Raw genomic sequence first — 14,079 nt, forward strand, 5'->3', positions numbered from 1 at the left:
CCTCTCTCTACCCCCCTCCCCCTCTCTCCCCTCCCCCACCTCCCCCCTCTCTCCCCTCCCCCCAATCTCTCCCCTTCCCCTCTCACCATCCCTTCCCCTCTCTCACCATCTCTCCCCTTCCCCTCGCTCCCCATCCCCTCGCTCCCCATCCCCTCTCTCCCCATCCCCAATCTCTCTCTCCCCTCCCCCAATCTCTCTCTCCTCTCCCCCCCCCACAGGCCGCTGCCCACAGCCCGGGTACAGGCCCTGCCCCACTGCCCGGGTACCCGCCCCACCCCACCCCACTGCCCAGCAACAGACCGCTGCCGACTGCCCGTGTACAGGCCGTGGCCCACTGCCAGGGGGACCCGCCGCTGCCCACTGCCCCTCTCTCCCCTCCCCCTCTCCCTCCCCCTCTCTCTCCCCCCCTCCTTCTCTCTCCCCCTCCCCCTCTCTCCCCTCCCCCCTCTCTCTCCCCTCCCCCTCTCTCCCCCCCCTCTTTCCCCCCCCCTCTCTCCACCTCCCCCCTCTCTCCACCCTCCCTCTCTCTCCCCCCTCTCTCCTCTCTCCCCTCCCCCAATCTCCCCCCTCTCTTCCCCCCCCTCTCTCCCCATCCCCAATCTCTCTCTCCCCTCCCCCAATCTCTCTCTCCTCTCCCCCCCCACTGGTTGCGGCCCACTGCCCGGGTAAAGGCCGCGGCCCACTGCCCGGGTACAGGCCGCCACTGCTCGGGTACAGGCCGCGGCCCATTGCCCGGGAACAGGTCGCGGCCCACTGCTCGGGCACATGCCACTGCCCAATGCCCGGGTACATGCCCCTGCCCACAGCCCGGGTACAGGCCCTGCCCCACTGGCCGGGAAACCACCGCCCAGCAACAGGCCACTGCCCGGGTACAGGCCGTGGCCCACTGCCCGGGTATCCGCCCCACCCCACTGCCCAGCAACAAACCGCTGCCCATGTACAGGCCGTGGCCCACTGTACGGGACAGGCCACGGCCCATTGCCCGGGTACAGGCCGCTGCCCACGTACAGGCCGTGGCCCACTGCCAGGGGGACCCGCCGCTGCCCACTGCCCGGGTACAGGCCCGCAGCGCACTGCCCACAGCCCGGGTACAGGCAGCGCCCACTGCCCGGGTACAGGCCGCTGCCCACTGCCCGGGTACAGGCCGCTGCGCACTGCCCACAGCCCGGGTACAGGCCCTGGTCCACTGACCGGGTACTGCCCACTGCCCGGTTACAGGCCGCTGCCCACTGCCCGGGTACAGGTCACTGACCGGGTACAGGCCACTGCCCGGATACAGGCCGCTGCCCGGATACAGGCCGCTGCCCGGGACCCGGGTGTAGGCTGCTGCCCGTGTACTGGGTGTAGGCCGCTGTCTAGCCCGCGGTTCCTCAGCGGGACGGGACCGGCGCCCGCTGACCATCACCCGGGATGGGACCCGCGAGTGGGGGTTCTTCTCCTGTGGGCCGGAGCCGGGCTGGGAACCTGTGAGCGGTTCCCAAGTAGCTCTGTGGGCCCAGAGTTCGGAGCCGCTGGCAGTACGTTAACCGCCTGCGGCTTAGTCATAACTGGGTCAGGCCCTGCCCCCTGAAGCAGTTCCACCTGCGGCTGGAGCCTTGGGGCGCAGCCTTAGGACCACAGGTGGACCTTCTTCTGCGGACCCCAAACAAAAATTGGGAGGGGAGAAAGCTGGAAGAGAGATAGGGGCAGTACAAAGCATGGCTCAACTGCTCCACCAGCTTTCTCTCCCCTTCCACAATCAGTCTGAAAAAGGATCCCAACCCAAAATGTCATCTATCCATGATCTTCAGAGATGCTGCCTGACTGGCTGTTACTCCGGCACCTTATTTTGTTTAGTGCTAAGAGGTTAAACAGACTTAGATAGTGTTCTCTGAAATTATGACAGGAATTGATCGGATAGACAAGCAGAACTTTTTTTCCAGGTGGGAAATATCAGACTAGAAGGCATAGCTTTAAGGTGAGAGGGGCAAAGTTTGAAGCAATTGTTTGTTTACACAGAGGGTGGTATCTGGAACACATCACCAGAGTGGTGGTCGAGGCAGATACAATTGTGGCATTTAAGACACTTTGTGTAGGCACATGGATATGCAGAAAAGGAAAATGAAATATGTGAAGGCAGATGTTAGTCTTGATATATTTGAAACAGACATTGTGGGCTGAAGGGCCTGTTCCTGTGCTCCTTTTCGGACTAGAGTTAGGGAAAAGGGAAATGAAAGACATAGACAGTGATGCAGAGATATAGACCAATTGAATAAAAGATATGCAAAAAGGTAACTTAAAGCTAAAGGAAACAGGCCACTGTTAGCTGCTTGGTAGGCGAGAACAAGAAGCGCTGGTGTGACTTGGGCGAGGGAGGGATGGAGAGGGAATGCAGGGGTTACTTGAAATTAGAGAAATCAATATTCATACCATTGGGTTGTAAGATGGCCAAGCAAAATATGAGATGCTGTTCCTTCAATTTGCATTTAGCATCACTCTGACAATGAAGGAGGCCTCGGACAGAATGGTCAGTGTGGGGATGGGTTTTAAAGTATTTGGCAACTGGGAGATCGGGTAGGTCCAGGTGGACAATGAAGGTGTTCAGCAAAACGATCGCCCAGTCTACATTTGGTTTCGCCGCTGTATAAGAGTCCACATCATGAACAGATACAGTAGATTCGGTACACCACCCATGAGGGTGGTGAATCCTTTTAACACACTGCCTGGGTGGTTGTGGATGCAGATACAGAAGTGGCGTTTTAGAGGCTTTTAGATAGGCACATGGATATGCAGGAAAGAGGGATATGGATCACTTGCTGGGCATCTTGTTTGGCACAGACATTGTGGGTTTAGTTACTGTAGTCTGAACTTCACTAACAAGCACAAAACAAATTTAAGACAAAACACTTTTATTAAAAACATTCACTGACAAGTGATGTGGGCACAATTAACACTGATACTTAAACTGAGAATACTAAATACATAAAAATGGGAATGTAGCAATATTTTTGGTGCATTTTGTCAAATGTCAAAGGCAATTTTATCTCAACTAGGATTCAAAGCTTCAATATCTGACATCAGTGAACATTTTACAATTTCAATCCTAATTTCCATTATGCATTCCAACACTGCATGCAAACTGAATCACTCTTAAACATTTACTAAAGAGAAAATTTCTGGAGATTTAATGAAACTTTTCCAACTCTGATCTACAGCTAATACAGACGCTACACGGTAGTCTTGGGAACAAAGGTGAAAATTTCCAAACACTGCATAAATGATTCAATGAGAAAAACTAGTGGTTCAAAGGTAGGCAGACCATGCACTCCAACTCTAGGCTTTATACCAAAACTGTAACATTGTAACTGTAACATTGATTTCTAGTTAATGAGCAGCTTTAAAATTATTAACTTTACATGATTTTGGTAAAGCCACTTGCATGTTTAATGTCAAAAAGATCTGATGTAATGTGCCTTACAAGCTGACTCTTCCCAAATCTTGTCACCATATCCTTTCATGCTTAGGTGACAGGCATTGTTGCCAAGTCCAGTATCTACTGTCCATTTCAACTGTAAGGAAATGGAGTAATAGTGTGGTAACAGACCCTTTGGCTCAACTTGCCCAACACTGGTCAACATGTCCCAGCTACACTAGTCCCACCTGCCTGCACTTGGTCCATATCCCTCCAAACCTGTCCTATCCATGTACCTGGGTAGCTGTTTCTTAAACGTTGGGATAGTCCCTGCCTCAACTACCTCCTCTGGCAGCTTGTTCCATATACCCACCACGTGGATCTGATTCTGGATCAATATTCTTTCCGATGGGTTGATACAACTGAGGGACTTGCTCAGCTATGTCAGAGGGCAGAAAGGAGTCAACCACCTTAATGTGGGGCTGTGGGCACAGGCCCAGAGAAAGAAAGGCCAACCTTTCCCTGCGGGACATTGGTGAACTAATCCAGTTTCAATGCTAGTCTAAGTGTTCTCTCGTGAGATTTAAACTGCATTCATCTTTTATCAGTCACTACTTTGGATTAGTGTTCAGTATGACAACCATTGTCAAAATCTTTAACAGTAACTTCTTTTCAAGAAGAGATCGTCTGCATAGCAGCAAGTAACTATAATTGGTAAAACTTAGCAAAAATGGGCAACATCCTCATGCAGAGTGCACTGGACACAAATAGTATTTGCATCCAATGAAATGTTTTCAGTTTATGGACAATATTAAAATCAACAGTAAATAATCCCCCTTCCCCCCGGATTGGAAATGTTAATGGAAAGAACTGACAAAATCAGAAAATTCACCCCATCGTATGGAATGATTCTTGCATCCCATTTTCATCCAAGTTGAACATAATCTTCCTATTTCATATTTAAGGCACTTAGATGTCTGTTAAATGGAAACTTTATCTGTAAGAGTGTAAATAGCCAGTATAAATTCTGGTCGTTTTTGGCAAACAAACATGCTTCCAATTTTACAAGATTATAAAAAGCTGCAGACCTTATTGCATGCTACAAAATGCAATTTATTAGCTATTTCACCATTAATGGACTTAGCTTTAGATCTGCTGAACAAGGTTCTCAGATTTAGGTCAATAAATAAAATCAAGTGCACAGGACGACAAAAGTTTTTAATAGGGCAAATACTGCTATATCGCACGGTTCCACAAAGCTAATTGGATACAATGCAATTGATAAATTATGAAGCACAATTGGTATGAAACAGGCCTGAGTGGTTATGATGTGTTTTCGATCGGGAATTAGAAAACCACTTAAAATTTACTTTAGAAATTGAGCAGCATAAGAAAAGTCATCTTGGATAAATAGCTTTTCATGTAGCCTCCTCACTAATCAGACACGTTCTTCTCTTAAGAATACAACTGCTACTTTCATCACCCGAAGCCGTTTAGGAGTGGTGGATGAAGAACCGTTAAAGGCTTTCGAAGCGGAATTAAAAGGGAGACAGCATAATTTAGAGAATTACAGGGAGAGCAGGGGAATGGATGATGGGATACCGAGCCAGCATGAACTCAATGATGACAGATACAGTAACAATTTCATCATTTAATACATCTTCATTTGATTTGAGTTTTTCATTTACAACCTCCAATCATGACAACATCAGACTAATTAATTGAATCTTTATATAAAACATGGACACCTGCAACACTGGCTGAAAATTAACAATAGCCCAGCTATGACAAAGGAAATCTAACAGATGTAATTTGTAAATATGAATAATGTAAAATCTATACATGAACCATACCACCACCTGAGAGACGATCTAAAATAATGCCTCATTGTTCAGCACAATTGCCCAGGTGGAGAGAGATGTTTGTAGGATAATGAAGGGCAAATTATTCTGTTCACGAAGGTTATGAATGTGTTGTTTCACAAGGCAGTATTGAAGGAATGTGGATAAATGACAGACGACAAAAATTGGGGAATGGTTATTTTGCGTAATTTGACGAAAGCCACCAGAGGTTGCGAGTCTGTACTATAAAAGAGATAAACTCAACCAGGACAAGGCCAATCACTTTCAAACAGAAAAGAGCAACAAAAGGACAAATAGGTGAGGGATTAAGAACAATAAACACAAAGTATGTAGCTGGACTGGGCCATCGTTCACTTAATGCAGAAATAAAAGAACATGCCAGTAACCTGGAATGTAGCTGGACATGCTGCAAAAGGCCTTTACATTTGAAGTGTTCTGACTACTTTAAATCAGGCGAATCTAACCTCATCTTTAATAGGCCAAACAACAATAGACCTCCATCTTTTCCTCCATCAGCACTGCTTTAAAAGCAATTAACATGGGCGAGGGAATTCTAAAAAAAATTACTGCTGGTATATGGATCTGTTAATGCCACAATCTGTTGAGTTTTTGCCATAACAAATACTTTCTTCTAAGAGTGGAGCATTAAAGAGCATAGAGAATGAAGACTTGTTTAAACAGTGTGGGGAGAATGGAACTGGACTAGGTTGCCATTAAAGGGCATGCACAACAAAACTAGACTTGGACTGATAAAGAGGATGGAGAATAAAAGTTAGATATTAAAAGGGAAGAGGGAAGAAGAAAGGGCTCAATAGCCTGTTCCTACGATGGGTATTTTTGAGATTTCTTTCACAACTGTGCCAGATGGCTTAGCCCTTAACAGCTTCCTGTTTCCTCCTCCTGCTATAGAACAATCTATGATCCCATTTTGCGGGATGATAGGCCATGGATGATGATCCAAAGATGACGAGTACAGTTATCTAATGGTAAACAATCTCACCTTTGGGGAGTATTCTCGAAGAACAAATCACAATATATTTAAGCTCTTCTTGTATTTAATTACTGTGAGCCACGTCAGGAACAAGTCAAGTACAAGCCCCTTTCATTATCAACTCTTGGATATTAACCATGAAGTTCAAAAAGGGCAGGCTAGATTAGTCTTTACACAAGGATAACCAACGTCCCAGCCCTTGCCATAAATAAGTTGCATTATGAAACGTGTGATAAAAATTTGCACCCACAGTTGTGAATTGTTATCTCGGAGATAACTGAAATATATCTGGTGCTGGGATGAAGCTCTCTTTGGACCCTATTCTTGGGAAATTTGAAACCAAAATCAAGGAAACCTGATGATTCTATCCACTGTCCTCCACATCAGTGCTCCTCCGTGTTCAATGAAGCAACATTGAAATTAGTAAAGGCAGAATGGTTTGCACATTGGGGATTTCAGTGCCCAACCTCACTAACCAAACTGGGAAACGTGAACCAAAAAGGAGAATTTAAGAGATATAGTGATGGTGACTGTTCAATATCTTTCCCCTGCAATCACAGGAGATGCAACACTTGCCCCTTTACCTTCCATCCAAGGACCCAGTCTTTCCAGATTAAGCAGAGGTTCATTTGCACCTCCTCCAACCTCATCTACTGTATCCACTGTTCCAGGTGTCGACTTCTCTACATCGGCGAGACCAAGCGTAGGCTGAATGATCATTTCGCTGAATGATCGCTGAACGATCCTCCGCTCAGTCCGTCATAACTTACCTGATCTCCCGGTTGCCCAGCACTTCAACTCCCCCTCCCATTCCCAATCTGACCTTTCTGTCCTGGGCCTCCTCCATTGTCAGGGTGAGGCCCAGTACAAATTGGAGGAACAGCACCTCATATTTCGCTTGGGTAGTTTACACCCCAGCAGAAGGAACATTGATTTCTCTAACTTTAAATAGCACTTGCTTTTCCTCTCCATCCCCTCCCCCTTCCCAGTTCTCCCACTAGTCTTACTGACTCCGACTACATTCTATCTTTGTCCCGCCCATTCCCCTGACATCAGTCTGAAGAAGGGTCTCGACCCGAAACGTCACCCATTCCTTCTCCCCAGAGATGCTGCCTCTCCAGCATTTTGTGTCTACCTTCAATATCTGAGCACATTTGACGAATGCCATCAAGAAACCCTATAAAACGAAGGTCAATGGACATTGATAGGAAAACATTCCAATAATTAATGTCATACTTCACAAAGGTGATCACTACTCACTCATCCCATCCCCAGGCCATTGCTGCAGGAGTTCCTCAGGTCAGTATCTTAGGTTTAACCATCTTTAGATTGTTCCTGATGATTAGAGAATGTTCAATCCCATCTGAAACTCTTCAGCAAATAAAACAGCCTTTTGGCATATAACACAGGCAGAGGCTCATAAGGCAAATAACATTCACTCCACTGCAGGGTCAGGCATTGGCCGTCTCCAATAAGGGTGCTCGCAAATTCAATGGCATTAAATCTTCCCCTATCAACAACCTGGGGTCACCATTGACTCGGAACTCTGCAGGACCAGCCATCTCGATATTGTAGCTATAAAAATGCCAGATTCTATGCAGATTGCACCCACTCACACCCCCATTGCTACTCAATCAGCTACAAGACAAATTCTGGAGAGTGATGACACATTCCCAACTTGTCTCGATGAATACAGCTCCAAGAAAACAGGCAGCTGAGACAAAAGTGTCCACTGAAATACTATCCCATTTACCATCCTTAACACCCATTCCCTTCATCACCAACACACTTGTGTTCCATTTACAAATTGTATTGCAGTTACTTCACAATGTATCGCAAATGCACAACTTCCACATTTAAGACCAACAAGAATTCAGGCACCACGACCTGCAGGTTCCCTTATTGACATAGACATATACTAAATGTTCTTTATTGTCGCCCAGTCTAAATTCTGGAACTGTGGGAGAATGTGCAGCAGTTGAAGATAGTACCTCATCATCACCTTGTCAAGGGCAGTAAGGGGTGGATAATAAATGCTGATAACTCAAAACAATAAAAACATTAAAAAAATCATGGTTTCTTCTTTCACCATAGCTTGCAATAATTTGGCAGGCAAGCTTAATGAAAGCATTACAAAAATACTGGGCAATATTTCCACAAAATCTTTAAAACTGAGTAACACATCTTCATTACTTTCAGGATTTCAAGTAATGTTTTATAATGGGAAACCAAGGAATGTGTTGAAGGGCCTGTTACTGTGCTGTTCTATTCTATGTTTTACGAGCACAAAGGCTTGCAATTCCCCATTGCAGTGTGAATTTAATAGCTCGAAGTGAACACAGAAATTCAGTTTGAGGAAAGCAACTCGTAGTTATTAAGTTCTTTCACCGTATTATCTTTTATCCTGCAAGGGTAAAGATTTCTTTATTCATGTTGGTCACCCAGCACAATTATTAATGTGAAACAGTACTACTGCAACACTCCAAAAACTCAACTCCCATGATGTGCTGTCCTCCTCTGGCAGATTGAATTATAATACTTTCTGATTTGAGTGTGATTTAGGAGCTTTAATGTATTATTCCAATCAAACTGAGCTTATTAATAGATGAGATAGCACGGACTGCACAGTATTCATTGCCTGCCAGCTGGTGCGGGGTCACTGGGAGAGCTGCTGTTTTACAGTTCCAACAACCAAAGTTCACTCAACCAGTGCTGTCTGTGTGGGGTTTGCATGTGCTCCAGTTTCCTCCCATATCCTGAAGACATGTGGATTGGTCGGGTAATTGGGCACAAGTATTGTGGAGATGCGTGGTAGAATTGATGAGAATGTGGAAATAATAAAATGAGTGTCTGATAGCGCTCTGATAGGTGAAATAGCCCATTTCCATGCTGTATCACTACAATTCTAATATAACAGTGGAAGCCAACAAAATCACTAGCAAACATCTGGCATAATAAAATTTATATTTTTATATTTGAACGCATTATAGCTTTGTAATACGTGCAATGCAATTGAAGTTATAAAGTTTGTTAAAGTGTTAAGGAGTACACGCATTGTACCCGGCATTACAAATCCTACATGTAATAACCTTATAGACCAGCCTACCACATGAAACCTTGTCAAAGGGTTTGCAAGTATCAATATAGACAACATCTATCGCCATGCCCTGGTCATCGCTTCAAAAAAATTCCGAATTTGAGAGAAACGATTCACGAATGACCACCCCTAGCCCAAACACAAACACATCGTGTACCTCAGAATCCCTTCCAATAACTTGCCCACCAATAAGGCTTACTGGTCGGACGTTCTCTGGCTTTTCCTAGCTGCCCTTAAATAAACATTAACCACCCTCATGTCTTCCAGTGCCCCACCTGTGACTAACAAAGATACACAAATCTCTACTAAGGCCTCAGTAAACTTCTCCCTCGCTTCCCACAACATCCGAGGATACACCAGGGATTTATCCACCTTTATGCATCTTCTCCATCATAACATTGTTATGCTCCAGGATATCACTACTCTCTTTCCTGAACTCACAGTTTTTCTCCAGAGTAAGTACAAATTAATTTAAGACCTTGCCCGATTCACTTTGCTTCACACAAAGATTATGTACTGATCCTTAAGGTGTATAAATGGGGTATAATAAAAGATAAGGAAAACAACCCGGGTTGAGATGCAACGTAAACAGGCCATAATGCTTGCAAGGAAAGAGTTTTATTCATCATCTGATCCAAAAAGAATAGAATCATGCCTGAACCTTGTAGGTTTCTGGAGTGACCGACTTGCACGGAACCACTGATCAAGCTGGCCCATGTCCCCATGTGTGGCAGAAATACAGAAAGTAAAGAGATGGCTAAGAACTGATTTAAGGTAGTCAAACGGTCTCAAGATCCATTTTTTAGTGTTTTCTGATCTGTCATTAACTTGTCACCAATACCACCAACCCCTTCATGCTGCAGAGGAAAGTTACCAACACAGCACATTTACAATTAGATGTCTTTGTAAAGTATGCACCACGGATGGCAGGACTTTCATATGAAGAAAGACTGGATAGACTCGGTTTGTACTCGCTGGAATTTAGAAGATTGAGGGGGGATCTTATAGAAACTTAAAAAATTCTTAAGGGGTTGGACAGGCTAGATGCAGGAAGATTGTTCCCGATGTTGGGGTAGTCCAGAACAAGGGGTCACAGTTTAAGGATAAGGGGGAAGTCTTTTAGGACCGAGATGAGAACTTTTTTTTCACACAGAGAGCGGTGAATCTGTGGAATTCTCTGCCACAGAAGGTAGTTGAGGCCAGTTCATTGGCTATATTTAAGAGGGAGTTAGATGTGGCCCTTGTGGCTAAAGGGATCAGGGGGTATGGAGAGAAGGCAGGTACGGGATACTGAGTTGGATGATCAGCCATGATCATATTGAATGGCGGTGCAGGCTCGAAGGGCCGAATGGCCTACTCCTGCACCTATTTTCTATCTTTCTAAGTCTGAATTAACTGTATTTGTACATTTAAATTTATACCAAACTCATTCCTGCCATTGTGTGCTTGTAAAAAAGTGATTGCCTCCAACTGTTTTGGGAAAGAGCAAACTACAGAATATTTTAGGTTTATAAAGTAAAAACTCTGCCGGAAATAGCAGGGGACCAGGGGTCAAATGAGATGGAGGAACTGAGTGAAATCCAGGTTAGTCAGGAAGTGGTGTTAGGTAAATTGAATGGATTAAAGGCCGATAAATCCCCAGGGCCAGATAGGCTGCATCCCAGAGTGCTTAAGGAGGTAGCCCCAGAAATAGTGGATGCATTAGTGATAATTTTTCAAAACTCTTTAGATTCTGGAGTAGTTCCTGAGGATTGGAGGGTAGCTAATGTAACCCCACTTTTCAAAAAGGGAGGGAGAAAGAAAACGGGGAATTATAGACCAGTTAGTCTAACATCGGTAGTGGGGGAAATGCTAGAGTCAGTTATTAAAGATGGGATAGCAGCACATTTGGAAAGTGGTGAAATCATTGGACAAAGTCAGCATGGATTTATGAAAGGTAAATCATGTCTGACGAATCTTATAGAATTTTTCAAGGATGTAACTAGTAGAGAGAATAAGGGATGTGTTATATCTGGACTTCCAGAAGGCTTTCGGCAAGGTCCTACATAAGAGATTAGTATGCAAACTTAAAGCACAAGGTATTGTGGGTTCAGTATTGATGTGGATAGAGAACTGGCTGGCAGACAGGAAGCAAAGAGTAGGAATAAACGGGTCCTTTTCAGAATGGCAGGCAGTGACTAGTGGGGTACCGCAAGGCTCAGTGCTGGGACCCCAGCTATTTACAATATATATTAATGATTTGGACGAGGGAATTGAATGCAACATCTCCAAGTTTGCGGATGACACGAAGCTGGGGGGCAGTGTTAGCTGTGAGGAGGATGCTAGGAGGCTGCAACGTGACTTGGATAGGTTAGGTGAGTGGGCAAATGCATGGCAGATGCAGTATAATGTGGATAAATGTGAGGTTATCCACTTTGGTGGCAAGAACAGCAAAGCAGACTATTACCTGAATGGTGGCCGATTAAGAGAAGGGGAGATGCAACGAGACCTGGGTGTCGTGGTACACCAGTCATTGAAAGTAGGCATGCAGGTGCAGCAGGCAGTGAAGAAAGCAAATGGTATGTTGGCATTCATAGCGAGGGGATTTGAGTATAGGAGCAGGGAGGTTCTGCTGTATGTACAGGGCATTGGTGAGACCACACCTGGAGTATTGCGTACAGTTTTGGTCTCCTAATCTGAGGAAAGACATTTTTGCCATAGAGGGAGTACAGAGAAGGTTCACCAGATTGATTCCTGGGATGGCAGGACTTTCATATGAAGAAAGACTGGATAGACTCGGCTTGTACTCGCTGGAATTTAGAAGATTGAGGGGGGATCTTATAGAAACTTACAAAATTCTTAAGGGGTTGGACAGGCTAGGTGCAGGAAGATTGTTCCCGATATAGGGGAAGTCCAGAACAAGGGGTCACAGTTTAAGGATAAGGGGGAAGTCTTTTAGGACCGAGATGAGAAAGTTTTTTTTCACACAGAGAGTGGTGAATCTGTGGAATTCTCTGCCACAGAAGGTAGTTGAGGCCAGTTCATTGGCTATATTTAAGAGGGAGTTAGATGTGGCCCTTGTGGCTAATGGAATCAGGGGATATGGAGAGAAGGCAGGTACGGAATAGTGAGTTGGATGATCAGCCATGATCATATTGAATGGCGGTGCAGGCTCGAAGGGCCGAATGGCCTACTCCTACACCTATCTTCTATGTTTCTAACTCAGAACAAGACTAAATAAACCATGATATCTAATATTAGTCCAAGCAAGCCAAGGATAACTAAAGCATTTTACCAGAAGCATAATTCATTCAGACTAAAATTTCATAGCCTAAAGATCCAGGTGCTGGTAAAATTAAGTAAAATATTCACCTGGGCATGTGGTAGAACACGTGAAATTGAGACATCAGTAATCCGATTCTATTAAGCATCAAGGACAATCAAAATATATTTAAACAATTAATATTTTGTCTAACACCTAACCACCGACTGAGACAAACACAGTGCATCCAATGTTGACACAAACGTTTTGCTGCAAATTATCCAGGCACCCACTTCTAACACCAATATGGTAAGAAAATCAAGACTGTTCGCTCATCAGAAGTAAATTAATCCTCTAGTATCGTTTCATTTTAAATGCAAACTTTTACAGTTTATACAACTTAACTTTGAAGGAAATCACAATACAAAAAGAAAATTAACATGGAAATAATGCACCTTACAAAAGCTGATCAATAGTCAAAATCATCATTTTTTCAGCAAAACATTTAACACACACTTCAACATCTACACTAAACCATGATTTAATCAATGCCAATTGGTGAGGTTATTGCAAAAGTGTGTTTATCAGAAGACCAGGCCACATTTTATTGAATAAATTAGACCACGGTAGACAATAAGACTGCAAGCTCAGTCAGCGATTTATGAAAATCCATTACATTCCACTCAATAATAACTGGAACAATTTCTTGCAGTAGATATTAAAACATCGGAACTGTCTTATCTACTCTTTGTATCCTAGATTTCTAGCAATTATTCCCAGATGGTGCAGGAGAACTGGTTCACAAAGACTCAAGTTTTACCATCTTAGGAGACACACTCAATTTACAATTGTGCGAGGAAGTAGTTTGATTTTCAGCCCGACACCTGGCTTTGCCGAGCATAATCCCCTACCACTACCAACATCTGTACCACTTCACTAAACAAGGACTATTGTTGAGAACAGCATTAAAACCATAAATTCTTATTGATCAGGACTACAAACTTGAAAACCAGTGCTAAATCAAGGTGTTGGTGAAAATGTCTTTTTTTAATCACTGAACTGGAGATTTTAATTTCAAACTCTTGAACTCCAGGTGTGTCAAAATCACAAACATGTTAAGCCGTGTTTCCTCTCAGAGCATTCATGACGCAGAGTACAGGCAAGGCAACATGCCCCATGGAGTTAAATTCACCAAAACAAATAAATTCAGAAGGATGTAATAGATATTCTAATAATCCACTTCCGGAACATCCCAGAAAAAAACAGGTATATTAGCTATGCTATTTCACTATATTATTTCTACACAGAGGAGTATTGCCAGGATAATTTTTTCTTGAAAGATCTTTGGATTGTTTTTAAGGTCTTCACAACCTTATTCGCTGTTTAAGCTTAATATTCCACTCCTCTTCTACTCAGTCCACAGGCATTTTCATGGCACTTTCTGTATCCAAGGTTCCTTTAGTTTTTCTGTTCAACAGAAGGGGAAAAAACAGTTTG

General features: G+C 44.1%; 1 protein-coding gene across 5 annotated transcripts in view; it reads right to left on the reverse strand.

The window, feature by feature from the left end:
- Positions 1 to 2,878: 2,878 nt before the first annotated feature.
- Positions 2,879 to 14,079, reverse strand: part of phf6 (PHD finger protein 6) — a 50,443-nt gene continuing 39,242 nt past the window's right edge. For all 5 annotated transcript variants that reach the window (XM_078432091.1, XM_078432092.1, XM_078432090.1 and 2 more), the window contains one exon: positions 2,879 to 14,049. Coding sequence is in view for 1 of the 5 variants with exons in the window: in XM_078432092.1 (XP_078288218.1) it covers positions 14,041 to 14,049 (9 nt within the window). In the remaining 4 variants the exon portion in view is untranslated. The remainder of the gene's footprint in view (positions 14,050 to 14,079) is intronic.

This window comes from Rhinoraja longicauda, unplaced genomic scaffold (assembly GCF_053455715.1).
Source record: "Rhinoraja longicauda isolate Sanriku21f unplaced genomic scaffold, sRhiLon1.1 Scf000049, whole genome shotgun sequence".
NCBI lineage: Eukaryota > Metazoa > Chordata > Chondrichthyes > Rajiformes > Arhynchobatidae > Rhinoraja > Rhinoraja longicauda.